General features: G+C 39.4%; 1 protein-coding gene across 7 annotated transcripts in view; it reads right to left on the bottom strand.

Moving 5' to 3' along the window:
* CASK (calcium/calmodulin dependent serine protein kinase) overlaps positions 1-27,806 on the bottom strand; it is a 4,132,188-nt gene that overhangs the window by 338,596 nt on the left and 3,765,786 nt on the right. For all 7 annotated transcript variants that reach the window (XM_044072334.1, XM_044072332.1, XM_044072333.1 and 4 more), the window contains one exon: positions 8,346-8,414. In XM_044072334.1, coding sequence (XP_043928269.1) covers positions 8,346-8,414 — 69 coding nt within the window. The remainder of the gene's footprint in view (positions 1-8,345; positions 8,415-27,806) is intronic.

The raw sequence follows: 27,806 nt of genomic DNA on the forward strand, positions 1-27,806 counted from the left end.
GCCTGTGTCATAAGAGATGGTTTAATAAAGATGTTTCTTGTTTAAAAAAGGCAGGAATTGAATAATTTATGTTATGCTGCTTAGGTTACACGATCTATAACAATATATGTGAAGTATAATGTTTGTAAATGTGAACTTAATACAGTTTGATTACTTTTATATAAATGTAAATTTGCCTATGTCACAAGTCATAAATCAGTGAAGATGTTGAAAAAAAATGGGAAAGCTACATTTTCAACTTTGCTCCTATTTTTCAACTGTGGACAACAAAATCTATTTTACGTGTGTGTGTGTTGGGGGAGGGGGTGTTGCTGATGCCTAAATCTCCCTAGTTTTTATAATCACCTCCAAGGTTGATGAATACTGTGGAGAATGACATTTTATTTCTGTAATGCATATCTGTTATTCTGTACTTTGTAAACAAAGCAAAATAAATAAAAATAAAATACAAATAAATAAATACTCAGTGACACTGAAAACAGGAAATCACTCAATTTCCATCATCTGCTGACTAGCATCCCTTCCAGAATCCAGATTCCTACAAGCCCTCCATGGGTGACAGCTTAGCAACTCGATGATTTAAAAGCCAAGTAGTTTAATTCTGCAATAGTGCTTTAAAAATACTGCTGTCAAGGTGCCAAATGACATGAGCAGTTCTTAAAAATACTGGAAGACCACAAGCACTCTGCTAACTACATCTTTATTACAGCATTTTGACCTTCATGCCTCCATTTGGATTGTAAAAGAACCTTCTGTCTCATATGACAACAAATTCAGTACTACCACAGACTACACTGTACTTTTTTAAAACAGATGCAGAACTTACTGTTCTTATTCTGGTACACCTACTGGCAGGACCTGCATTAGGAAATGTGAGGTCCAAGTTGTACCATTTTGGTGTGGGGGCTCCAAATGACACCCCTCCACTCCAACCCACTTCCACCAGTTGATCTCCTGGACATAATAGTTAAAATTAGGCATCAGGAATATATACTATTACAATTAATTAAAAAACAAAGCAATATTTTTATTTACTTTATAACCTTATGGTTTATCAAAACAAGCTGAAACAGAAATATACACAGACTATTACCCTATATTGGTCAATTATGTACACAACATGCACTACCATCTTTAGGAGGTGCAGGAGACAATACCGAATACAACATCCTACTCTCTTGTCAACTCCATGGTGTACAGAGAAGCATGGCCTACAACCCAGGTGACCAGGGTTCCATTAGCAGCCTCGTCACTGCAGAAGCTGAATAGTGGAGGGAGAGGAATGAAAGGGCAGTGCCCACTCATCTTTCACTCTCTGGGGGGAAGAATAGGGATTTGTGATAGGGAGGAGTGTAGCCAATGTACTGTGGTGTTATGGACAGCACAGCAGAGCTCACACCAGGTCAGGTGGGGTGGATTCATGTTGTGGAGGCGAAAAACATTTTGCAGTGGCACAACATGGACTTATATTGTCCCACTGCACACTTGTTGAAGGTGGGTCCCAAGCCAAACATATCACTACAGAGGTGGGATGTTTGCCTCTCAAGGTGAGAGCTCAAGACCGGCCCTGGCCTGAAACCAGAACAGAGGTTTACAGTATACAAGCCCGACTGCCTGCAGTATGACAGTCAACCTGACCCCTACCTCAGCAGGTGAAAGAAAATGAATGGCAGCAGACAGTCAGTGGGAAGCAAAAGAAAAAGAAATGCTACTCTGAAATAAACTCCTTTGAAATATGAAGCCTGTTAAAAATCTTCTGACTCATCAGAGTTGTTAGCTTTCGCATCCCTTGCCAATATCATCAGATGCTGACAAGTACAAGTCATATAAATCAGAGGATATGAGCTTAATGGTTGTGAGGAAACTAGGAGGACAAAAGGAGCATGAACATTTTCTAAACTATTAGTTAGCCTCTTGTCTTATCACCCCTTTCTTCCTTCATGATCTTACAGTTTTGCACATGGCCTGAAATGTCAAGAGTCCTTGACCAGTTAATTTTCATACTTTGTGACATACAGTTACAGTGTGTTTAAACAATACCACATAAAACTAATGAACTTCCTCAGAATGCTTAATAAAAATAATAGTCATTTTAAGACCCTCTTTAAAAATGGCATTGCTCAATACCAACCCCACTTTTAAATATTTTTGAAACTTTATTCTTATTTATTTAATTAATTGCTAAACTGGTAAATGGACTAATGCTTGTAGATCATTTTACCCATTGTGGAAGTTAAACATTCTAGGCACAAGGGCAACACAGAAGATCACATGCATGAATAATTCACAGTAGCCACTAAGTGGCATGTTTTGGCAGGTGGAAGGAAATCACAATTAATGAAACCCGCATGGATATAGGAAGAATATGCAAAACCCACACAGTTTGTTCAGATTTGTAAAATACATTTCCTCCAAAACTCCTTCCCAATCAAGTTCACCCATTTTCTTTCTTTAAGTTTATATTTGTCCTTTCTGTATTTTGTATGCAATTCAAACTATGGTATTCCTTTATGAATCAAACTGTTGCTGTTACTATGTTTCCTCTTTTAAGTAAGTAGGACAAGTTTTCAGTCCCCTCTGCCTCCCCCCACTCAATGTCCACAAACCAAGTTTATCTGGGATTAATTTGCTTATACCTGCAACTGACACATTTATCTGCCATATCCTTGAGCTGACAGCATACTGTTACAAATCTTGGTGATTAGATCTTATCTTGCATCATATTATCTATTTTGTAACTAGTTTTTGTTTTCATACTGTTTGAGGCCTTCTATTCCACAGTTATTTTTATAATTATATTCATTAGCAACCAATCATACAGCCTATAACAGCAAAAGAAAACAAAGTACCACTGTCAGTCTTCAAATTAAACCCAGTCATATTATCTTCTGGGACAGTAACTGAAGCATCACTCATATGGTTAATCGGACCTCAGTTTTGAGTTGAAAACTCTGTTGAGCACTCAGAAATAGACTGGTTAACACGTTTAACTGCTATAAATGCATGAAACTGCATATGAGTAATACCACACTAAGTCACTAGCGCAATGCATGACATGAAATGTAGTCAGCTTCGTCATCAAGAGTCACAGCTACTGTGGAAAGCAGGCCTACAACCAGGTAAATGCCTCACACTTTGCTGCAGTTTGCCTCAGGCAAGTCTTGTGGGACATGAGGCACAATGACCTTGTTGTAGACTAGAGTAGGGCCCTAATGGGCTACAGTTTCAGCTGGCTTAAGGCCAGCCCTGCCTACTGGTCACTTTATTTCACTCCAGAAATATGCTATAGCTACACATGTCCTCATGTCTGGAAGCCTTGTGATGGACTTAGCAACACTTTTTTTAATCAAAATAAGTAGACTTGCTCAAATAGCGTGGCTGTACTGGCAAAATGCAACAGGGCAGACAGCAGTTCCACCTTCAGCAGCTGCACCTGAAGAAATCCTAATGACTGCATATCCTCTTTCTTACACACTCATTTGGTGTTTACAATGCTGGAAATAAATGTAAAAGGTGGTGCAATATATAGAGATCCAGCAGAAGCACCGTCAGGAGAAGACAGCTACGGAGAAGTTTTATCTGGAGCATGACAGACAGGAACTGCCTCATAAGTCAGATGCAGGACAGAATTTCATTAACTTACACAATGGGTTACCTGGTACCACAAACTGCAATCACTACAAGCAAATCCAAGAGCTACAACAGCTGGAAAGCTGGTCAACCAAGTGACCTCCAAGATTCACTTCTATGAGTGGGGCTAGGGTGCTATCTCACTAAGTTTCTTGTAATTTGCGTGATGCAGATCCGGAAGATCATAAAGATGGAACTCTCCACAGTACAAGAGGTAACAGACTACATAGCAGGGACCTCTGCAAATGTGGTAGACTCAGGGGACAACTCCAATATGAAGGCCTCAATGTTCTTCTAACTTTGATCATTGTCTCATGCCAGGTGCCCACACTGATGGCCAACCCTACATGTGTTTCCTCTGTATTTCTTCTTCTTCTGGCTATCTCTCAGTTGAGCACATATCAACCACACTAAGGGGCCATGAAGCTTCTGCTTACATTAGTGGTCTTGTATTTTAAAGTTACAGCACTTTCCTGCAATAAGAAATGCCAAGTGTGGACACAAAGCCATAGAGACATCAGTGATGGTGCCATTTCACATCGGCTTAACATGAGCATTTTTCTGATAGTTAAATAAGTTTTCAGATTCAGTACTGAAGGTACTTTTTAAATGAAAACTGTAAGAAGGAAATCCAGAACAGTGTTATCAGCGAGGAAAATGTAGTGTACAGGGGATGGACATCTCCCCTTTACTCACACATAATGAAGTCAGTGTTGGCATCAGGATATACAACCCCAGTGGATGTCAGTGCAGAGATTTTTTTAGGTAGACTTCATCATAAAAAATGGCCCCATTGGTCAAATAAGACTGTGAATGACACGCTGTCACAAAATTAACACTGATGCTTCACAGTGCTTTGTTCTCCAGTTCATTCTCTGCTGGCGCTGGCATGCCTTCTGTATTTAATTTGCTTTTAATCCAAAAGTTAATTTGAGTTTTTACCAGAGTTTGCACTTTCCTCCCAAATTCCAGAGAAATGCTGACAAGTAGATCAATCATGCAAAACTGGCTGTAGACGTGTATGTTTGTGTACGTTCTGGCGATCTGGCTTCCTACCAAGAGGTAAAGCCCTGCACCTACTGTTTACTGGGATAAACTCTATTTCCATTACCACGAATTGGAGAAGTGGGTACAGAAAATGAAGGGGTGGACAGATACACCACAGAAGTTTACTCAAAACAGGAACTATAACTTTTACTTATCACCTTATACTTCAGGGCATCAGAATGAATACTTCAAGTGTAGCAGAAATGCTTAAAACTAATCAGGCACAGCAGCAAAACAAGTTAACTGAGTTACTTCTGGATCCCATGAGACTATCTCCTCTAGAACTATCTCTTCAGCCCATCAAAGAAGATGATTTAATATCAGCTTAATTTTCATTTAACATAGCATCAAATCATGACAGTGGCATCCCTACTCACAAAAATGCCGATGTGAACCAGCACAAACTAATGCCAAACAGACAAAAAGTCTATGACACTCTACATTCCTCAATTTTCTGAGTTATTAAAAATCAGTACATATATATATATATATATATATATATATAAAAAATGCCAGGTTTTTCTGATATAAAAGAAAATTAGACCACAATAAATAATTTCAAAACATTTCCCACCTTTAATGTGACCTATAACCTGTACAATTCAATTGAAAAAGAAACAAATCTGTTAAGGGAAAAAATCTAAAACATAAAAAACGTACAATACTTTGTTGTGTGTGCACACCCTTAAACTAATACTTTGTTGAAGGACCTTTTGATTTAATTACAGCATTCGGTCTTCTTGGGTAGGAGTCTATCAGCATGACACATCTTGACTTGGCAATATTTGCCCACTCTTCCTTGCAAAAGCACTCCAAATCTGTCAGATTACGAGGGTATCTCTTGTGCACAGCCCTCTTCAGGTCATCCCACAGATTTTCTATTGCATTTAGGTCTGGGCTCTTTCTGGGCCATTATAAAACTTTAATTTTCTTTTGGTGAAGCCATTCTTTTGTTGATTTGGATGCATGCTTTAGGTTATTATCATGTTGAAAGGTAAAACTCCTCTCAATCTTCAGCTTTCTAGCAGACACCTGAAGGTTTTGGGCCAAAAATGACTGGTATTTGGAACTGTTCATAATTCCCTTCACCTTGACTAAAGCTTCAGTTCCAGTTGAAGAAAAGCAACCGCAAAGCATGGTTCTCTGCCACCACCATACTTCATCGTGGGGGTGGTGTTCTTTTGGTGATGCAAGTGTTATTTTTGTGCCAAATGTACCTTTTGGAATTGTGGCCAAAAAGTTCAACCTTGGTCTCATCAGACCATAAACACATTTTTCCACATGCTTTTGTGAGACAATGTATTGTTTTTCAAATTTTAGCCGGGTCTGGATGTTTTTCTGTTTAAGAAAAGGCTTCCGTCTTGCAACCCTACCCCATAGTCCAGACATCTGGAGAATACGGGAGATTGTTGTCACATCTAGCACACAACCAGTACTTGCTAGAAATTCCTGCAGCACCTTCAGTGTCTCCTGGCAGCCTCCCTGACCGGTTTTCGGCTTGTCTTTTCATCGATTTTGGAGGGACATCCAGTTCTTTGCAATGTCACTGTTGTCCCATATTTTCTCCACTTTTTTGATGACTATCTTCACTGTGTTCCATGATATATCCAATGCTATGGAAATGTTTTTGTACCCTTCTCCTGACTGATAACTTTCAACAATGAGATCCCTTTGATGCTTTGTAAGTTCTCTGTGAACCATGACTTTTGCTGTAGCAGGCAACTGAGTAAATGTCAGGAAAATCCTACTAGATCAGCTGAACTTTATCTGGGATTAATCAGAGTCTCCCTAATTGGTGGAGGGTGTGTACCCAAGAAGACTGAATACTGTAATTAAACAAAAGGTGCTTCAACAAAGTATTAGTTTAAGCGTGTGCACACACAACAAAGTATTAGTTTAAGGGTGTGCACACTAATGCAATCAGCATATTGTACGCTTTTTTTTTTTTTTTATATCTTTTCCCCTAACAGATTTGTTTGTTTTTCAATTGAATTGCACAGGTTATAGGTCACATTAAAGGTGGGAAAAGTTTTGAAATGATTTATTGTGGTCTCATTTTTTATCACAAAAACCTGACATTTTAATAGGGGTGTGTAAACTTTTTATATCCACTGTATATATAAAAAAGTAAGATTATACTACAAATATATCTAACTTCCTTTTCAAAAGACGAGCTAAACAAAATGAGGAACAATGTAATCACAAAAACAGTTTTTTTCTGAAAGAATGCACGTAACCAGAGCCATTGAATAAGAAGACTTTGTAACTCAGTAAAAGTGCCACTGAATTTGAAGGCAAAAGCACAGTGTTGGACAACCACACTTTACAAAGGCTGAAGTATGCCCGAGTGGGTGGGGATTCAAGTCAGCATTAGCAGCAGGTCATCAGTATCCCAACAAGTACTGCCTCTGAACACAGTGCACTGCCAGCTCTGCTGAGATGATGTAATGTTTCCAGCCCACTAGCCAAGGCTGCTTTCTCATAAGCTAATTAAAGGGCATACATTTATTTTTTTGTCTTAAGCCACAGAAATGCGTTAAAAGAGACTGGATGACATAAATAAGACACAAAGGCCTCAGAAATTCTGAAAGAATTCGTCAACTGTTAGTCCAGCTGTATGACAAGCCAACTGCATTGTGAGGAAGCAATAACACCCTGTTGAGACCCAGTCTCAATGTATATCGTGACCATTAAGCGCCTGTTTCTCAAGTGTACTATTTCAGTGACTCAAAGCAGCAATGACTTCTTCCAAGAAAGAACACATCTTTAACAGTTTTAATTTCATGAAGATTTTTCTGAAATAGCTGACGCGCACACACACACACATTATGTTCTGTAAAATTAGTAGTAAATTAATTAAGCAGATGCATTACGTTAATGCCTATGCATATATCTTTTTCAGTCTTAAAAAGTAAATATTTATAAGATGTATATTTTAATACTTTTCAGGGCAATTGCATTTACTCAGAATACACGTAAAACTTTTCAGCAATCTAAATTAACATTTCTATACCTGACAACAAAGAAAAGTTGTAGCTACAAAACTTCATATTCATCTTAAATATGTTTATCCGAAGTGAAAAAGAAAAGTATATTACGTATCACTAATTAACCCTTTAAAATACCAGGAAATTAATACATTTGTGTATTTAGCTGCACAAAAAATGGTGGCTAAAAATCTTCACATTAATCAAAGCAAGCTTCCCCAGAGAACTAACAGAAAGTACATTAAAGTGCCATTAATGAACCCTTTATAGTCTGTACAGGAAAACAAATCAACGACTAGACTAAACATTTCAATCTGAAACACAAAAGTATTTTCAGGTGCATGTGAAAGAAACTATGTGCAGCCATTTATATTCCTTCCTTAAACACAAACTATGTAACAGTAACTCTGATAGATACCAGCAGCTTATTAAATGCACTCTTGTAGCAAGTAAACTTCCTCAGACTGTAAAGGGTTACTGATGTACTGAGGAGTGAGGGACATGGAAACAAGGCTGAGTAAGAGAGGCCTGCTCCTCTGTTCCATTATCCTTGTTTTAAAATTGGTGTGCACAGTTGAACAGCATGGGCAGGGACAGTCTCCCAAAAAGCTACCACAATCAGCCATCAGCAGGCAGTTAGTTACAGGCTATACAAAGGACAATGCCCACAAGGCCCATTACCTCACAAGACGAAGACTGCATACGATAACTTGGCACAATCTTGAAGGTGATGCTCCCTCGCATTTCCCTCTGCAAAACAAAGTGAGGGGGACAGGTTTTAGTGTCATGACAAGCTTTTCATTAACTAACCTGAAGGCTAGACAGAAAACATTTTAATAAAGCTGTGGGTAACTACAGAATGCGATATATATGTATCAGAAACTACCTGATGTAAGAGGGCTATATATGGAAGTAAGCAGAGATAGGTGATAAAAAAAAAAAAACAAACGTATGTCTTGGAAAGTTAAAAAAATAGGTGTTCCAACATTTAAATATTAATATTTATATTTAAGTGGTTATTTTTTCTAAAAGTATCAAGTTTAATAAAACAGAAATCATATGAGTAAAGTGAATAAGAAAATAAAGATACTAACAACATAACAAACACATTAACGGCTTTACTAAATACAACAGCACTGTGCCAATCATATTATTTAAACATTACATAAATGTTGATTCTTAAAACACTATGAACAAAAGGCTAAACTCGGAGTTTGCATCTAATAAGACCTGCTTTTAAAGTTACAAATGTGTATGGCTTCTAATCTGTGAAGTTTTTTTTCTTTTTACCTTAGAAATCAGACTAATTTTTTTAGAAACAATTAATAACCATACAATACAAGGTAAAGAGTTTGAACTATGAAATACTGAGAAAACTGAAGCATTATTCAACAAATCTTTCAATGCACTTTAACCCTTAAAGCTCATTGCGTAATTACTAACAGATATCAATCCATATGGGCATGTTAAAACTGATTTCTTTGTACCACAAACTGTTGCACTTTTTTTATGAATCTGTGGACATAATAGATGCCTCACACAAACATACTGCAATGAAGAGGGTGCATTTTTAAAATAGCCACATTTATTAGACATAATGAAACAATGAAGTGAGTGCATATCAACAAGGCCTCCCCCATGGACGACATTCTGCATGATACTGGAATACATTCTAAATCAGCAGGTCCTAAGCACTACTAGTGTGGATTTCGCTGAAAACATATGTAACAAAAACAGCGGTTGTGACTGATTTTAAGTCCTCACAGACTCAATATTTTCAAAGCAGGAAGTAGTAAAATCCTTCCTCTCCAAAGTTTCTTTCTCTATCCATTAGATATACTTTTCACCATCCCAGCCCACAACACAGAGGGGATGAATCCCTGACTGTAACTCAGATGTCTGTATTCAGTTATTGGCACTGGCACTAGAGGAACTAGGAGTAAGCACCAATCCCAAGGGAAGGAAAGCACCTCTGGCTTGCCATTTTGGTGTCACATAACAGGGGCTCTATGTGTTTCACCTTTGGGTACGTACCTAATGAACACACACAGTACAGAAGTGTATTGCAGATGCCAGGAATAGTTATGTGTGGTAGATGAGGGGCTCATTCCATGGGGCTGAGTGGGTAGATCATTCCACTGGACTACAAAGCTGTTTCACTCCCTATCACTAAATTCTCACTACAACTGTAACAAATAGACTGAAAGGGCACCCCAAGTAGGAAAGAATGGGTCACAGGACTCTCCTCTAGCCCACAGATATCAGCCCCTCACCACAGACAGAACAAATAGGCCACATGAGTCCATGTACAGGAGCCATTGGCCAGCATATAGGGAGGGAGATACACATTTCTCCACAAACTCCTGAGAACAGCATCTTCCAGAAAGTTATCAGTATGTTTTAGCACATGCAGTTTAATATATTCCTTAAGTACAATTACGTCTTAAATCTAAGAACTCCTCATGAATACTCAAATACACTGATAACAATGAGTACTAGAATCTTTTCAGAAGCTATTTCCTTAGAAAATTTTACATTCACATTTCCTCACCTGTTTGTCCATGCAAACAACCTCCAGAAAGCCAACAGCCACAGTAAGAAATTGAAGTGTTAATTTTAACGCATAAAACATTAAGACTTTAGAATCTTAAAGCTGAGTAACATTTTTCAAACTACTATCTGAAACAAATAATATTAACATAATGTGCAATTAATATAAAATGATTTTTCTACATATATTTACTTTCAAAAAATGTCATGACATATTGTGAAAACTGTCCTGTGGCCGTGCTTGTTTTTGCCTAAAGAACTCCATAGTGTAAACAAGCATGTAACAGTTTAACAAAATAAAAAAAAAAAAAAATCCAGCAAATCTGTCAAATACTTTCCTGTGAAGAAGACAAAAAAGTACTTGCCCCGTGTAGAACTAATAGGTATAAATATTTTATATCACATACAGTATATATTGCAGATTCAAACGATAAGAGTTTTTCTGTCCAATTTCCTAAACATATGTGATGGAGTTTGGCAATATAATTATAAACCGTTTCAAAAAAAATTGTTAAAGCTTTATCTTATGGATTCACATTTCCACCACTTCCTGATATTACCAGGTAACTTCATGGATCTAGCATTAATTTACAAATTTTAGACAAAATGCAACTTGCTGGTAGAAGAAGCTGCAAAATTCTAACATTATGTGGTTATAAAATATTACTGTCAGCTCTTTTAACCATTTTTGAAATTAAATGTCAACCTATTCAAACATGTTCAGTTCACTTTTTCACATTACTCGTGACACATCTGCTCAGATAATAACCATTTCCTCTCATCTGCCACCCTTATAACATAGATGATTATGATCAGGCATCTGATCGTGATCAAGCTGTGTCTGAGACGTGGATGTCAAAATACTCACCTCCAGAGAGGAGCAAGGCATAGCCTGACAAGTAAATACTGACATCCATATTGAGAACCCATAACAACTAAGCTACGGATAGAAAAGACCAGATCATAATTCATGGTAATTCAATTATCCGCTACATGCACTACCAACTACATAACAAGTATGAGCAAAAATTGTTTTACATCTGAAACTGTCCTTATCACTGCCACATAGTAAATGGGCAGAAGTAAAATGTTCTTTAGATGAATTAACTGCTCTAAAATCTGTTAGGCACTTCACTCTGACAGTTTTTTGTGCCAGTGAAGGGTCTAACATCTTTCAAAACTGTGAAAACGCTTTGAACATTGTTCTGTGGATGGCCACTGTTATGCTCAAGTGCATGACTAGAGCTTAACAAAACTTTGTTAAATAAGAGCTTCACCCAAATGCTGAAATTTTTTTTTTTTCCAAAAAGCAATCTTCCTTCCCTGTAATCTAGTACTAAAAGCACCATACACAGAAAAAAGCCCCTTTTAATAATTATTCCATTTGTTGTATATCAGAAGTTATTTCTGTTTGCCTTTCTTTCCTATGTTTTTCTCTTTAATTTGTTGTATCATGAAGCCTAGGAGGGGCAGAGTAATTCGGTAAGGTCACTTATTCCAAATACAGAGCTATTAAGAAAACAATGTCTCAGAATAGTAGCATATATGTGTACCTTATCAGTCACAGACTGCCAGCATCATACCTCACATAGTGTAGCCTAGAACTATAGTTAGGAGTCTGAACATAAGAAACACTTTTAAGCTTAGTTTTTAGATGCAAATGAACAAGAAAACCATACTCACATATTACATTTATTCTTTATTACAAATTAGTTGTCTTTCCTTTAATCAAACTCTTGAGTGTGACACAGAAAGGAAATACTTTCATCTTACGCTCCTGATTTTCTGTCAGTATTTGATTTTGAGCTTTTTCTATACTGTATTTTATGTTAAAGTGCACATTTTTATGGTGTTTTGTCACAGAATTTTTTGTATTGTATACAGTGTTTGTTTGACACAAGTCAGAGAGTAGGGAAGATAACATCAGAGAGTCTAAATCTAGCTGCAGTATTAACTGTGAATGCAACACAAACCAACTCAGCCCAAGTAACAGATATTAACCTCTCAGGTCATATGTCTCACACTTGAACAGTGAACTAAAGTTACTACTTTGAAAAGAGCAATTAATTCAGTACATTATCAAGCCTGTCATTCAAATATTCCTTAAAATGCTGTATCACAAATGGCCACTGACACAAATCAAAGAAAGCAAAGTAATGAGCTACTCAATCAAAGCCTGAGCACCGGCTTCGTCCTATTCAACCAAAGCTGAAGCACCGGCTTCATCACAGCCGAATGGAGGACAGCCAATGTCATCCCTCTACACAAAGGTGGAGCATCCACTGACCCAGGCAATTATATGCCCATCAGCCTAACTAGCCTGATCTGCAAGGCCATGGAATGCATTATCATGGAACTTATAAAAAAGGACATTGGCAACCTCCAAACGCTTGACCCCACACAGTTTGATTTTGTCAAAACGACAGCATGCCTGTCAAACTTGGTCGACTTCTTTGAAACAGTCACCAAAGTCATGGACGAGGGGAAGATGGTGCACACTGCCTACCTTGACCTAGCCAAAGCCTTTGACATTCCCCACTCGAGCATAATAAATAAACTCTCCCATCTAGGCATCAACCCGTATGTTTCCAGATGGATAGGTATCTAGCTCACTGATAGAACCCACTCAGTCAAAATAGGGGAAGCCACCTCTAGTAGTGGACCCATAACGAGCAGTGTACCCCAAGGATCGGTCTTGGGGCCTCTACTGTTTGGGATACACTTTTTTGAGGTGCAAGCAAAAACCAGTGGTCTGTGACTGACTGCAAGCTGGGTGGTGTCTTAAATTCCCCTAGTAATGTGAGCATCCTCCAAGAGGGCCTTACACAAACTAATGACTGGTGCCAAAAGTATGGCCTCAAACTAAATGCCAATAAATGCATCATTATCCCCTTTGGGGAAAATGGCATCCTCAATAATTATCACATTAATAACAATATACTAAGCATGCAATCAGTCATGAGGGACTTGGGCATCCAGATTGATAGCAACCAGACATTTAACCACCACATTGCCTCTGTTGTACAGTAGGCTTTCTACATGGCCCACCTCATAAGTGAGCGTATTTCATCCAGGAACAAATAGGTCATAACACCCTTGTACTCCTCCCTTATCAGACCCATTATCGAGTACAATGCCCCCTTCAGCATGTACCTTGCCAAGGACATGCAGCAGCTGGAGAGACCACAGAGGTTTCTGACCAGGAAAATCCAGGGTCTCAAACACCTATTCTATACAGATAGGCTAAAAACCCAGTTCCTCTACTCAGTCTCCTACAGACTGCTCAGAGGTGACCTGTGTCTGGCATAAAAGCCCATCTCAGACTTAGCCTTGATGGAGTTGCTGCATATCCATAAGTCAAACTCCACTCGCACAACCCGCACACAAGGCCTTAACCTGGTCTGTGACATTAAAAGAACTTGTTGGCAGGATAGACTTGTGTCCCAAGGACTCCCCCAACTGTGGAATAGACACTCTTTCCATGTCAAGCAGAGTACCTCTCTAGCCCTCTTTAAGAGGAATCTGGATGACTGGATGGGAAACAGAAAATACACCCCTGGGATCCCACTTATGTCCCTGCTGGACAGGGGAAACATGTACTGACTTTGTAGGAACATGGGAAAAATTCTTGGCTAGGCTTACAAGTGCCTCTGGGTTAATAGCCTAGTATCATCCTAAGAACCTATGGAAAAATATGGGATTATGCTGACAGGAAGTCTCAGTACTTTTGTAAGTTGATGACAGAGAACTGCAGTAAATGATCCTTGGACCACAGGATTTTCTTTCTGTCCTTCTAACATATCATCAGGGAGGCAAAAGCATTTACTGTAAAACAAAATCATGCAGTATGGCAGGCCCATTTCAGGACATATTGGGGTACAAATTAGAAAATAATAATAATAAGCACATTCTTAGATACAGAGCTATTAGAAAAGCAGAAAAGTTCAAGATATGCTAAAAAAATGTTTTTCATTTTTAGGTGTGGTTCTTCAAACACCTATCTAATATTGGAGAGGTGCTTAAAAAGTCAGTTTTTTCTGAATTCATAATAAAATAGTTGAATTCCATACATTACAATAGCTTTAAGATATTTTAACTTCTGTAGTTCCTGCCTTTCTTGCTCAGTAATACTAAAATTCCCATCTTCTTTGCCATTATCTCATCAGTTTTAGACACAACACATTTGTGAAAAGTGAAAATGCAATCACTAATTTGAATTCAGAAATTACCTACAAAATATAAATTCCTTAACCATAAAACTTTGCTAGAGGTTATAATTTCTGTAAAAGTACAGCTCCCTACTGAAATCTCGAGATTCACTTTGCCAAATCCCAAGATACCAAAAAAGAAAGACTGAAAATGCAGAAGAACAAATGCTGAACATCACTTTTCTCCTTTAAACTACCCGCTTGCACCACCCCATGAACTTATACTAATTACGAGATAGCCATAGCTTGCAGAAAAGGAGAATATTCCATGAAATGGCACTCTTACACTTAAGTATATGTAAGGCTGAATTTTCAGACATTCAGGCTTCACATCTCAGGACTTTGGCAAAGTGGGTCCAGAGATCTTACATAGTTGGCCAAAAGTACAACTAAAGTCACTTTAGTCATAAAATCAATCCTAATTGCCATATGAAAAACTACTGGATTGGATTTCCATTTTTAAATAAAAAAATAAGATGAAATCATTACATGAAGTTAAAAAATCCATGTCGCACCAGCATTTGTATTTCTGGGAGAAAATACTTAAGAAGGCTATTCACAAATGAATAGCACTGTGTGAAAAGCTCTTTAATATTACTGTGTACTGTTTTAAGCCTTCCACGTGTCACAGAATGTGGCCTGACATTCCACTAAATAAAATGTTTTTGTACCATCTACACAATACACTGTAGGAAAGACTCAGGCAAGCTCACCAGCTAAACCTTTCTCAGACCACTAAATGTCTCCCATTTACATAAAATCCTTTGAGAGGATAAGATCCCTCTCAAGCTCCCAGCTAACCTAAGAAAGGTGAAATGCAAAAAAAGATAGCATAGACCTCACAAGAGCACAAAATAACTTCACATCTGAAGATGGGGAAAGGATAAAGACAGCCACACTACTACACATCTATAATTAAAGTAAGTACATAACTTCCATATGTGGTTAAGACTTGCTCCATGTACCTCAACCTAGAGGACAGAGTTCCCAGCAAAAGTACTACTTAGCGGCAAGCAAGAAAGTATTGCTAAAAGGCTGTAAATGGGAATAGCGTGACCTATAACTGTCCCACAATCATAGTGGAGATCAAAATTTAAAAAAAACATGATCATAAGACTAGACTGAAGCTGGATCTAGTCAAAAGGTCTAGATCCAACCCTCATTCTACCAAAAAAATGTGGACAGTGAGGATGGAAGGCCTCATACCAAAGATGGTAATCAGAAGGATTAACACTATAGAAAGCTTTTAAAACAAATTATGGGTACAAAAGGACATCTACTAATGGCCTATCAGAAAAATTGGAAGAATAAACAAACAAGAAAAAAACATATAACTGAAGAAAAATAAATAAATTATGTCACCAAGATCCAGGTTCAATCGCTACACTGATAAATCCAAGTAAAAGTGCTCCAACTACAAAAGTGGGTAGGAAATTCTTAGAAAAAATTGACTAGACAAACAACTGAACTGCCTGAAAAGAGGAGTTGGCAGTAAAGACAACAAATCCAAGAGTGAACAGGAGTAAATTTTCCAACTCCCCACCAAACTAGACTACCACCAACAGAGGGTTTTTAAGCTACCATCTAAGAACCTATAACACACTGGGGCCCAGGAAACCAGAATAAGAAAAAGCCAGAAAGCTAGGCCCAATACGTAAAATGGTCTGAAACATTATGTCAACCCGAACTGCAATTCAAAGTCCAAAGACATTTGTAGATGATACTTAAAGTCAGTGAACTGCAGAAGCTATCACACAGCAGCCCTTGATAATGCAGAACCTCCAAAGTAAAACATGGGATAAAAAGTCACTCAGTAATAACAGGGTAGCTTGGAAAGGAGAATGGACATCCAATGGTCTGACCAAAATCAAGCTCATCTGTGGAGGGACACAACGCTCTTGAACAGCAAGAGGGAAACAACGTAAAATTGAAATTCACATACAGCAACAAATGTCCCAAGTGTGACCTCTCTCTCTCAATTTTCCACACAATGTACGTCCCCCCACAAAGCTTAATTTCTGAGTGTTATTCTAACCTGTGCTTTTAGCTGAGGTATGGTAGTGACATGCACACTGACTAGGTTGCTACATCTAGGCTTTCTCCCTCCTCCCATCTCATAATTTCTTTATGCGTTAGTAATTGATATGGTATTTTGTATCTGTTTTACTCTATAATGCTAATGTGCAGAACAGGATTTAGTACCTACCAAACATTTTTATCTTTAAATCTTTTGCTTTCAAGCAATAAAGCAGATAATTAGGTTTATCTTTACTTGTAACACTGACACTAACCTGAGATAACTATACAGCAAACTGACATATTTTCTGGTCTGCTTCTCGTGCTTCACCCGCTCTGCTTGGGCTCACTTCACTCCCCTACCTATCCCCATTTCCCACCCACCCCCACTACTTTTAAATTTATACTTTAACCTTTCTTTCCCCTCCACTTCCTCCAAATTCCTACCAATCAAGTCCATCTCAAGCTGCACACCTCTACCTACTGAAGCACAACTCCATACCACCCCCTACACATCTCATTCCAAATTACACCCTCTCTTCATTTTCAAGCCTTTCTACTGCAATACACTTCTCATTTGCTCAACTGCTTCCTCACCACACATCTAACTATAACTCCATCCACCCACTAGTCTCCTCTTCCTCTCCACACCTTCCTCCACACAGCTGCTTACATTCTCTTCTGTTTTTATGTTCCCTAAAATGTTCTCGTTTCACATATTCTCATCCACCCTTAGCATGCTGCTTATCTCAATCCTCACTCCTCCTCTTCTTCTACTATCTCACCTCTCCTCTTACTGTACTAAATTATCTCCCATAAGCCCTCCTTCTATTTCTACTTACCCCCATAGCAACTCACATCACCCTCTCTATTAAACCTTTCTAACCCACTCTTACTCGAGATTAAATTTATCCTCCACTCCTCTCACCCCATAAAAACCTAAGCCTAAGTACCATAACTACTACATTAAGATTCCTACTCTTCTACACAACCCCAAAAGCTTATTCCTATCAGGAGATATACACCCCAACCCAGGCCCCCTCTCCTGTCCATCCCTTAACACCCTTTCCTCACAACTACCCTCCTCTCACCCCAACTCCTCCTCCTTATACTCTCTAAATATACACAGCATTCTCAACAAAGTCAGTGAATTTTTTATTTATTTAACATTTGTTTACCGGGAAAGGCAGACTTGGAACGAAGCCAATTTTCAGTGGAGGCCTGGGGAGAAATGCTCCAGATGCATGTCTTTTCAACATGGGAGGAAACCGGAGCACCCAGTGGAAACCCAGAAGAACACAGGGAGGACATGCAGATTCTGCACAAAAGGCACTCCTGCTGAGAATCGAACCAGAGAACCTCTTGCTGTGAGGTGACAATGCTACCACTGCACCATCCACTCATGGATTGGCCCACTACTCGCCTGATATAATAACTCTCTCTGAAACCTGGCTCAAACCCCACATCACTGACAATGAAATTCTTCCCCTGGGATACAATATCTTCCGCTTAGGCAGAGTCCACAAAAAAAGAGTACATGTAGCCATAACTTATGCTGACCAACTTAACCTGCCTCCATTGTCCATTTCACTACCCAATTTCCACCATGCAGAACTCTGATTAGTTAACTGCAAATTTAATAATCACAAAAAACTTACAACTGCTGCTATATATATTCCCCCAGGTAATAATATCCCCATTCTGGAACATATCCTCTCCTCGATCACACACAATGTACCTAATGAAACTATTTTACTAGGTGACATCAACATAGATTAGCAAACCCTAGCCACCGAGTCCCCAAACTGCAGTGTTAATCTTCATGACTTCTCATAACTTATCTCCACCCCTACCCACTTTAGCAAACCAACTAACTGTAGCTTTATCTTGAATTGGATCACTGAATCCAATCCAGACCTTTACCACAACCCAAAACACTACAGGATTCTATAACTGACCACTTTCCCACCTGCATTCAAAGATACCCCCATCAATATACTAGACCCTACAAATACAAAAAATGTCATAGTCTCTTTAATTTCAACCCAGATCTATTTAACAATAGACTTTCCTCCATAAACTGGTCCTTGCTCTTATACTTACCCCTAGGTAATGGCGTACACAAGTTTAACCAATTTTTTCAGGATATCCTCAACTCCCTTGCTTCCCTTAGGAAAATCAGAGTAAAATCTCTCTCTGTCTCTGCACCTTGGCTGTTTCAATCCACTCGCTCGCTAATGCTCAAGGGAGACAATGCTTAGAAAAACTGGCTAAAAACTAAATCCACTATCCATCACCAAACCTACTAAGAACATAGAAACCTCACTAAAAACATGTCAATAATGATGAGAAAATGTTCTAGCTAAAGACTCAGACAAGTCACCATAGCAATCCTAAGAAATTCTGCAACACTCTCGATAAGACCCTTCATCCTAGTAACCCTTCTATACTTAACCCTTGCCCTAACAACTCTTATTCCTCCCAAAATCCCTTACTCATCTTAAATCTACATTTACTATCTCATCTGTTGATAACACTATCATTAATGCTGAAACTCATATCAATCTCCTGGGTGCAATCATTGACAATCAACTCAAATTCAACTGAGACATCCATTATTGCATAAAAAAGACACACCAAAACTGGGCTTGCTTTTTTGAAATAAAAAATTCCCCACCAAAGACTCTAGACTCTCCTTAGCCTTTGCCTACCTTCTTCCTATTCTTCTTTACGGCTCCCAGATTTTACCAAACCTCCAATCTTCTCTAAAATCTGAGCTTGAACTTACTTACAACAAAGTCATGAGATTCGCTGCAAACCAACCCTAAAATTCCCACCACTGCTTCTCTCTCTCAAACCTCTTAAATGACTAGAAATCCCCCACCAGCAGTTACTATCACAGCTGCTCCTCATGCACTCCATTCTTAACAAATCTACCTCCTCCCTCATCTTTTTCTATACTGCTAATCACTCTCTCTCAGGAGCTCCAACTAGTTCCTCTTAGAAATCTATAAACCCAAAAGAACTGGCCAACATCTATACAGCTACTAAACTGCCTTAGCTTTGAACAAACTTTCATTGAGCACACCAGAACTATATCCAACACTCAATAATTCAAAAAAGCCTTAAAGAAACTTTATGGAACTCTTGGAGCTGTTCGGCCAAAGCCCAACCTAACGCTCTCTCTCATTATTCTTACTTTTTACTCCACTTACCCATGCACTCTATAGTTCTGACTTTCAACTGCTCTAATCTATTCTACATGATCTGATACTACATTATGTCTATAGTTTCATACTAATCTATGAACCTATCTATGAACCTATGATACTAAATTATGTCTATTGTAACTACCATTGTCTTTAAATATCATTTACTTCACTGCCTGCTGATGTATTTATTTTTTATTGTAGTTCAGAATCTTTAGTTGTATAAACCTACTTCCGCATTACATTTTGCTTGTATTAGAACCTTTTTGTACATACTACTATTCTTTGTATCGTTAGTTGTGTATATAGCTACTTCTGTATTACAGTTTTGCCTGTATTAGATGCTTTTGTACATACTATTCTTTGTATCGTTAGTTGTGTATATAGCTACTTCTGTATTACAGTTTTGCCTGTATTAGATGCTTTTGTACATACTATTCTTTGTATCGTTAGTTGTGTATATAGCTACATCTGTATTACAGTTTTGCCTGTATTAGATGCTTTTGTACATACTATTCTTTGTATCGTTAGTTGTGTATATAGCTACTTCTGTATTACAGTTTTGCCTGTATTAGATGCTTTTGTACATACTATTCTTTGTATCGTTAGTTGTGTATATAGCTACTTCTGTATTACAGTTTTGCCTGTATTAGATGCTTTTCTACATACTATTCTTTGTATCGTTAGTTGTGTATATAGCTACTTCTGTATTAGATTTTTGCTTGTATTAGAACCTTTTTGTACATACTACTATTCTTTGTATCAAAATGTGTTCTGTTTTGGAGCTTTTCTCCCTGAACCTCCGCTGAAAAAGGGCTCAGGCTCAGTCAGACATACCCGGTTAACAAATGTCAAAATAAATAAATTTAAATAAAGCAAATCCTAAAAGTATCACCAGGAGGTATTACCAAACTGATAACTGGAAAAAAAATGCAAAGCTTGTGCAGAAAGAATGCCAGAGATTCACAAGAAGCCTGAACAGGAAGAACTCAGGAGACCACAACTAACCAATCAAAGACTCCTGAAATCAAAATTCATAACCCAACAATGAAAGAGAACAAATAAAGGAGAAACAAAAGAGACACAGTCTGGAATAAACCTGAAAAATAGAAGATACCTAGTTTCAGGACATATGCAAATGAAAAGCCCTGGAGATGATAAGTAGGAAACTGCATTCTAAAGAAAGGGTCATGTTCCCTGGGATATGAAAGGGGAAAAGTTCAAATGATAATGACAAAGACTGAGAAATAAAAGGCAGAATCATCATGCCTGGCAAAGCTTTGACATGAGTCTGCTCACAGAACACCAACATTCTACGTTCACCAAGGATGATGTCACTATGCAAACAGAAGATGAGTGACTTTAAGTGGCTTAGCTTCTGGTGACATTCAAAGGGGGTACAATACTTGTCAGCATGGGAGGATAAAGTCAGCAGACCACGTTGCTTTGCCAAGGATGGCCAGCATCCATCCCCGTTAGAATTTTGAATATTGGCTAAAACATTTTTTTGGTAATGCCAAACTGACAAACCTTCCAACTTAGCAAAATCAACCTACGAGAATCTAAAGGTGTTACTGGTCAATGCCAGAATCCTAAAAAAGAAACTCCACTCCCTCCAAGCTTTCCTCACCTTGGAGAATGAGGTGTATCAAACTTGTAAAATCTTACCATAACAGTAGATGTCCTTCTCTTCACTGTTGCAGTATTCTTTACGGTAAGGATCCCCTGCCAAGGGTAGCCTGACATCTGGACAGTATACCACAGCCTTAGGTTGTAATAGGGATATCATACATCACACATATGCTTCTCCTGTGCACAGAATAGGGCATAAAGGTGACATACAGATGTACTATCCTCAGAACTAAAAAGCCCCAGAAGGAGCAACAGTCCAAGGAGAAATAAGGAATATGTGCATTCAGAAGGAGCAAGAAACATTAGGAGAGAGGAAGCGAACACTGTAGCAATGAAGAGAAGGACATCTACAGTTATGGTAAGACTTCACACAATTGTACTATGTCCTTCCATATCACTGTTGCAGTAAGGAAAGTACAAAAGCTCCGCTAGAAGGTTTGGAGGAGGAAGGTTCAGCAGAGTCCTCAAGAATACCATGCAGGACAGCCCTGGCAAATCCAGCTCTAGTCCTAGAAACAACATCCAACTTACAGTGCTTGGCAAAAATATACACGGAAGTTCAAGTAACTGCCCCAAGAATAAAGTTGGTAGCCAAAAAGCACCAGAAGTCAAAGTCCTGGTAGAATGAGCCTTAACAAAAGAAGGAAGACTTTTCCCATGAAATGAGTAAAAAAAGGCAATGGCCTAAGATATCCAAGATGAATTAATTTGCTTAGAAACAGCCAAATCTAAAGGCCTAGGGTGAAAGGAAACAAAAAGCTGCTCAGATTTATGAATGGCTTTAGTCTTATCCAAATATCTGAGCTGTCTATCCAAATCAAAGCTGTCAAGAGCCTTCTCACCAGCAGACTGCAGAGAAGGGAAAAAAGTGGGCAAATGAATGATCTGATTAAGGGACAACTCATTAACCACCTTGGGCATAAAAAGGGAGGATTAGTACGAAGAGACACCCTGTTCTTCTAAAAAGTAAAAAAGAAGGAATAGCCATAAGGGTCTGCAGCTCAGACACCTGCCTGGTTGAGGTAAGGACCAAAACAAGAATAGTGTCCCAAGAGCAATGCTGTAAGGAAGCTGAAGCTGCAGGTTAAAAATGAGACTAAGTCAATTTTTCCAGGACAAAATTAAGGTCCCATGAAGGAAGAATAGACTTCCTAGTAAGCCAAATATGAAGGACATTTTAAGAAATTGACCATGAATCTAGAAGTCAAAGGCAGATAAGCAGAAATGGCTGACAGGTGGAATTTAACAGAAGAGTATGCCAACCCAACACTGAATAATTCACACAAATAAGACAAAACCAAAGGAACTTCCACAGAAAGAGCAGCCAGGTTACAAGCAAGACACCAAACGGAAAATCTCTTCAATTTGGATAAGTAAGATTTCCTGGTAGTGGGTTTTATGGCCTCATGCAGAACATGAAGCACATCCTCAGAAAAATGGTGTATAAAAGGGATCAAAACCTTATCACCCACAGTGTCAGTTGAAGAAGGGATAGATGGGGATGGATGGGAGACCTTTAGACCTGTGTAAGTAGGTCCACCCTGTGAGGTAACTTGTGAAGACTGCCTTTGGCTAAATGCAGAAAAAGAGGCAATCAATGCTGTCTAGGCCAAAACAGAGTCACCAACAAGATTTTGAGAGCATCCTATTCTATCTTGAACAGGACCCATAGTATGAGAGGAATGGGAGGGAAGGCATAAACAAACATCCCTTTCCAGGAAAAATATATGGTGTCCACCTTCTAAGCCAGAGGACATGGAACTCTGGTGCAAAATACAGGAAGTTTTCTGTTCAGAAGGGAGGCAAAAAGATCTACTTGAGAAGTACCTCACTGGGGGATGATGTCCAGAAACACATCTCTGTGAAGCATCCACTTATGAGTTTGTGTTATGGACCTGCTCAGAGAATCTGTCACAAAGTTCTGATCTGTAGGAATATAAACAGCCTGAAGAGTCCCCTGATACTGGACGGCTAGATCCCAAACCTGAAGAGCTAGTCTGCACAAGAGGTAAGACTTTGTTCCCCTTTTCTTGTTGATGTACTACATCACAGTGGTATTGTCTGTGAAGATGTTGATGGTCCCTGGAAGGAAAAGAGAATGAAAGACATAAATGGGCAGGAGAAGAGCTCTCATCCTTTTGATACTGATATGGTCCTTCTTTTGATGAAGAGACCAAAAGCTCTGAACTTTCAGAGGACTAAAGGAAGCCCCCCACCCTATGTCTTAGGCATCTGAAAAGAGTTCCTGAGCAGGGACTGGAGGTTGAAAAGGAAGCCCTGGGTTTAGGGATAATTGATGGATCCACCACTGAAGCTCTGGCTTGGGGCATGGTTGAAGAGAAATTGGAAAATCCGAAAGATGAAAAGGTTGAAGCCAGACTGACTGTAGGAAAGTACAGTTGTGTAACACTTACCATAAATGCAGATGTTCGAGTGTATTCACTGTTGCAGTCATTACATTTGGGTAATCTGCTGGCAGGCTGCCCTCAGTCAGCCTGATTAACAAAGTCTTGGGTCCTGGGTCGGTTGCTGTCCCTTCTTCCATGACGTCAGGTCATCAGGGGTATAAAACATGCAGCCGATGCCATTACATCAGTTTTTCTTGCCCCAGATGTCAGGTGCCCCCCAAATGAGGAGGAAAATATATATATGTAGAAGTATATAATTTAAAACACAAAAAAATATACCTCCAAACAAAAGCAAATACACCACAAAGGCTTTTAAGCATAGTAAAAGAAAGGAGAGGTATAGCAAGGGAAAAACAGGGGGCTGGAGGGTGGGTAATCAGGACTGCAACAGTAAATACACTCGATCATCTACATTTATGGTAAGTGTACACAACTGTACTATGTTCTTCATGTTTCACTGTTGCAGTCATTACATTTGGGTAGAATCCCAAAGCTATGGTAGGGAGGATGGAGTTATACAGCATTAGGAGCAGCTATAAGGTTCTGCAGGACAGCAGTGGCAAAGCCAGATTGGATTTGGGGAAGCGAGGTAACTGGTAATTTTTGGTGAACGTATGAATTGAGCTCCAGGTAGCAGCTTCTAAAATGTCTCTGGTAGGAACCCCTCTGAGAAAGGCTGCAGAAGTAGATGCAGCCCTGGTGGAATGAGATCTGATCCCCATGGGGATAGGTTTAGCATGGTGCATACAGCAGAAATGAATACAATGGCTTATCCATTTGGAAACAGTCTGCTTTGAAATAGCCTTTCCCTCTGCAGCAAATGCCACCAATAATTGTTCAGATTTTCTTAGAGATTTTTGTCCTGTTTAAGTAGAATCTACGTTGTCTGTGTACATCCAATGAATGCAGAATCCGCTCACCCTTGTTCTGTGGATTGGGAAAGTTGGCATATGAATGGTCTGATTAAGAGCAACACTTGATACCACTTTAGGCATGAAAGATGGATTGGTCCTGAGAGCCACCCTGTCTGGATGAAAAATAACGAAAGGCTCCACTGTCATAAGAGCCTGTAATTCAGAAATCCTTCTACCTGAAGTGACTGCTAAAAGGAAAACAGTTTTCCAGGAGAGAAAGTTTACTTCTGCAGTAGCAGCTGGCTCAAAAGGAGTGAGAGTGAGTTTTTCCCAAACAAAATTAAGGTCCCATGCAGGAGTTGGTGCTCTCCTGGGAGGTCTTAAATTTTTGGCCCTGCTGAGATACTGATTTAGCAGAGGATGAGAGTAGAGGGGAGGTTCTGTGTAGTAATGAGCTAAAATGAAAAGAGGCATGGATTTTTATGGAAGAAAAGGATAGGCCCTTGTGAAGCATCTCAGTTAAGTATTGCAGAATCTGAGGAATATTGGGCATTGCTGTGCTTAATCCTTGTGACTGGTTCCAGGTACAGAATCTTTTCCATTTGTCCGCATAAGATTTTCTAGTACTAGGCCTTCTCGCATCCAAAATGACATCCAACACAGGTTTGCTGAGGGATGCCAAGGGTGGAATTAGTTGATTGGCCACACTGCAAGATTCAAAGTTTGGAGCTGAGTGTGCAGAATTTGGTAGTTCTGCTGAGACAGTAGGTAAGGTGTCTGAGGCAGGTGCCACAGAGGAAGGTGTTGCGCAGGAGTGGGTACCAGTGTTGGCGAGGCCAGTCTGGAGCAATCAGAATCATTTTTGGTTTATCCAGTTTGACTTTTAGTAGAACTTTGGAGAGCAGAGTCAGAGGGGGAAAAGCATAAACTGATATGTTTTTCCAGCTGAATGATAGTGCATCCACTTTCCAAGCTTTTCTGTGATGAACTCTTGTGCAGAATTTGTCTAACTGACAGTTCTGGGGTGAGGCAAAAAGATCTATGTCTGGGCTCCCCCATTTGCATGTCAACATGTTGAAAACTTGTCGTTCCAGTTTCCATTTGTGTGGGTCCATAAGATTTCTGCTTAGTTCGTCTGCCAGAGTATTTAGCCTTCCTGGCAGGAATTGAGCTTGTAGTTGTATTTGATAGGTCAAGGCTGTGTTCCACAATGCCATGGCTAGTCTGCAAAGGGGGTAGGAGTGTGTACCCCCCTGCTTGTTTATGTACCACATAACTGTGGTGTTGTCTGTCTTTATCAGTAGTTGTCCTGGATGAAGGTAGTCCTTGAAGGCTGTCAGTGCATTCTGTACAGCTAGCATCTCTTTCTGATGGATATGTAGGTGCATTTGATTTGGGCTCCATTTGCCCTGAATGCACTTCCCTGCCAAATGAGCTCCCCAAGCATAGTCTGATGCATCTGTAGTCAGGGTTTGGGTGGCAGGGAGTGGAGTGAATGGCAGTCCCTTGTTTTTGGTGGCAGGCCTCTGCCCACCATAGGAACTCTAGTTGCAGGAATCATTGTTTCCAGGCTGTGACAATGTTGACTCCATAAACTTTTTAAGTACCACTGAAGTTTCCTCATATGTAGTCTTGCATATGGAATTAGAAGAATGCAGGGGCCCATGAACCCCAAGGCTTGCAGAATTTGTCTTGCAGATAGCAGGATTTTTGTGACCACCTGTTTGAAGTAAGTCACCAATTGAATTTGGTTTTCTGGCGTAAGGTAAGTCATCTGGGCAGTTGTATTCAAGCTTGCACCCAGGAAAGTAATTTTTTGAGAGGGTACCAGTTGTGATTTATTTTCGTTTATGGTGTACCCTAGACAAGTTAGAACCCTTTTGACAAATGCCAGATGCTTTAGAAGAATGTCCTTGTTTTCTGCCTGAATTAGCAATCGTCCAGGTATGGATATATTTGAATATTTCTTTGCTTGCTAAATGCAATTACTGGTGCCAGGCACTTTGTGAAGACCCTGGGCGCAGTAGATAAGCCAAAGGGCAGTGCAGAGAACTGGTAATGCAAGTAGCCTGCTTTGAAGCGGAAGTATCTTCTGCAAGATTTCCTGGACTGGGATATGCAGGTAAGCCCCTTTTAAGTCTAGAGCAACCAACCAGGCATCTTTGCCTAGCATAGGTAGTAGCTGTTGAAGAGTCAGCATCTTGAATTTTGGAATGTCCAGAAATGTGTTTAGAGTGGATAAATCCAGAAATGGATGCCATGATTTGTCTTTTCTGTGTACCAGGAAAAGTTCGGAATAGAAACCTTGTCCCTTTTCCTCTTCTGGTACTGGTTGAATAGCTCCCATGTTCATGAGGGACAAAAATTGTTTCTGGGCCTCTGCCCACTGATTTGGGGGCAGATCTGGCCATCCATTTGGGATTGGCAATGTGTAGAAATGAAATCTGTATCCCTGGGATACTATATTTAAAACCCATTTGTCCTGGGTAATAAGTTGCCAGTTTCATGCATGACGTGCCAGTTTTCCCCCCAAAGGGGCGGCTAAAAAGTGCTTGGTGATTGTAAAGGGAAGTCATTGAGACTGTTTACCATAGGGAGGTGCCTTGCTGCTTTTGTCCTAAAAGTCCCTTGTGACTGAAATATGGAACCTTTGGACTGTCTTGATTTGACTTGAGCGGCTCTCAAGGGGACTGGAAAGGACCAGTTCTTAGTAGGCCAGTGCCTGCTAAATCTTGGAGGTTGCACTTATAAGAAATCTTTCACAGTTTGCATTGACTTAGCTTTATATTCCATCTTTTTAACACTTCTTCAGCCTTATTACCAAAGAGACGGTCCTGTTGTAAAGGAGCATCCAACAATTTTGCTTTAACATGGTCAGGCAGAGTTTGCTCTTTGAGCCAAGCATGCCTTCTTAGCACAGATCAAGTTACTGCACCCCTGCAAGAGGCCTCCAAGGAATCAAAACCACATTGCAAAGTATGTTTTCCAACTTGTTCAGCTGAATGTAATAAATCTTGCAAATCTTTGTTTTCCACACAGTCAGAAATTAACATCATTTTCTATTTAAGTAGTCCCATGATATGCTGTTGATATTTAAGCATATGAAATTGACAGTTTAAAGCCCTGATTGCCAAGGTTGCAGACGTGTAAACCTTCTTACCCCATCTATCCAGCGCCTGGAATCTCTATCAGAAGCGGGAGGATTTTTAGAAGTAGAGGCCTTAATGCCCTTGGGACCCTGAGAAATAGTTTCAGGGTCAGCAAT

Source organism: Protopterus annectens, chromosome 5.part0 (assembly GCF_019279795.1).
Source record: "Protopterus annectens isolate FY-2018-M chromosome 5.part0, PAN1.0, whole genome shotgun sequence".
In the NCBI taxonomy this organism is placed as follows: domain Eukaryota; kingdom Metazoa; phylum Chordata; order Ceratodontiformes; family Protopteridae; genus Protopterus; species Protopterus annectens.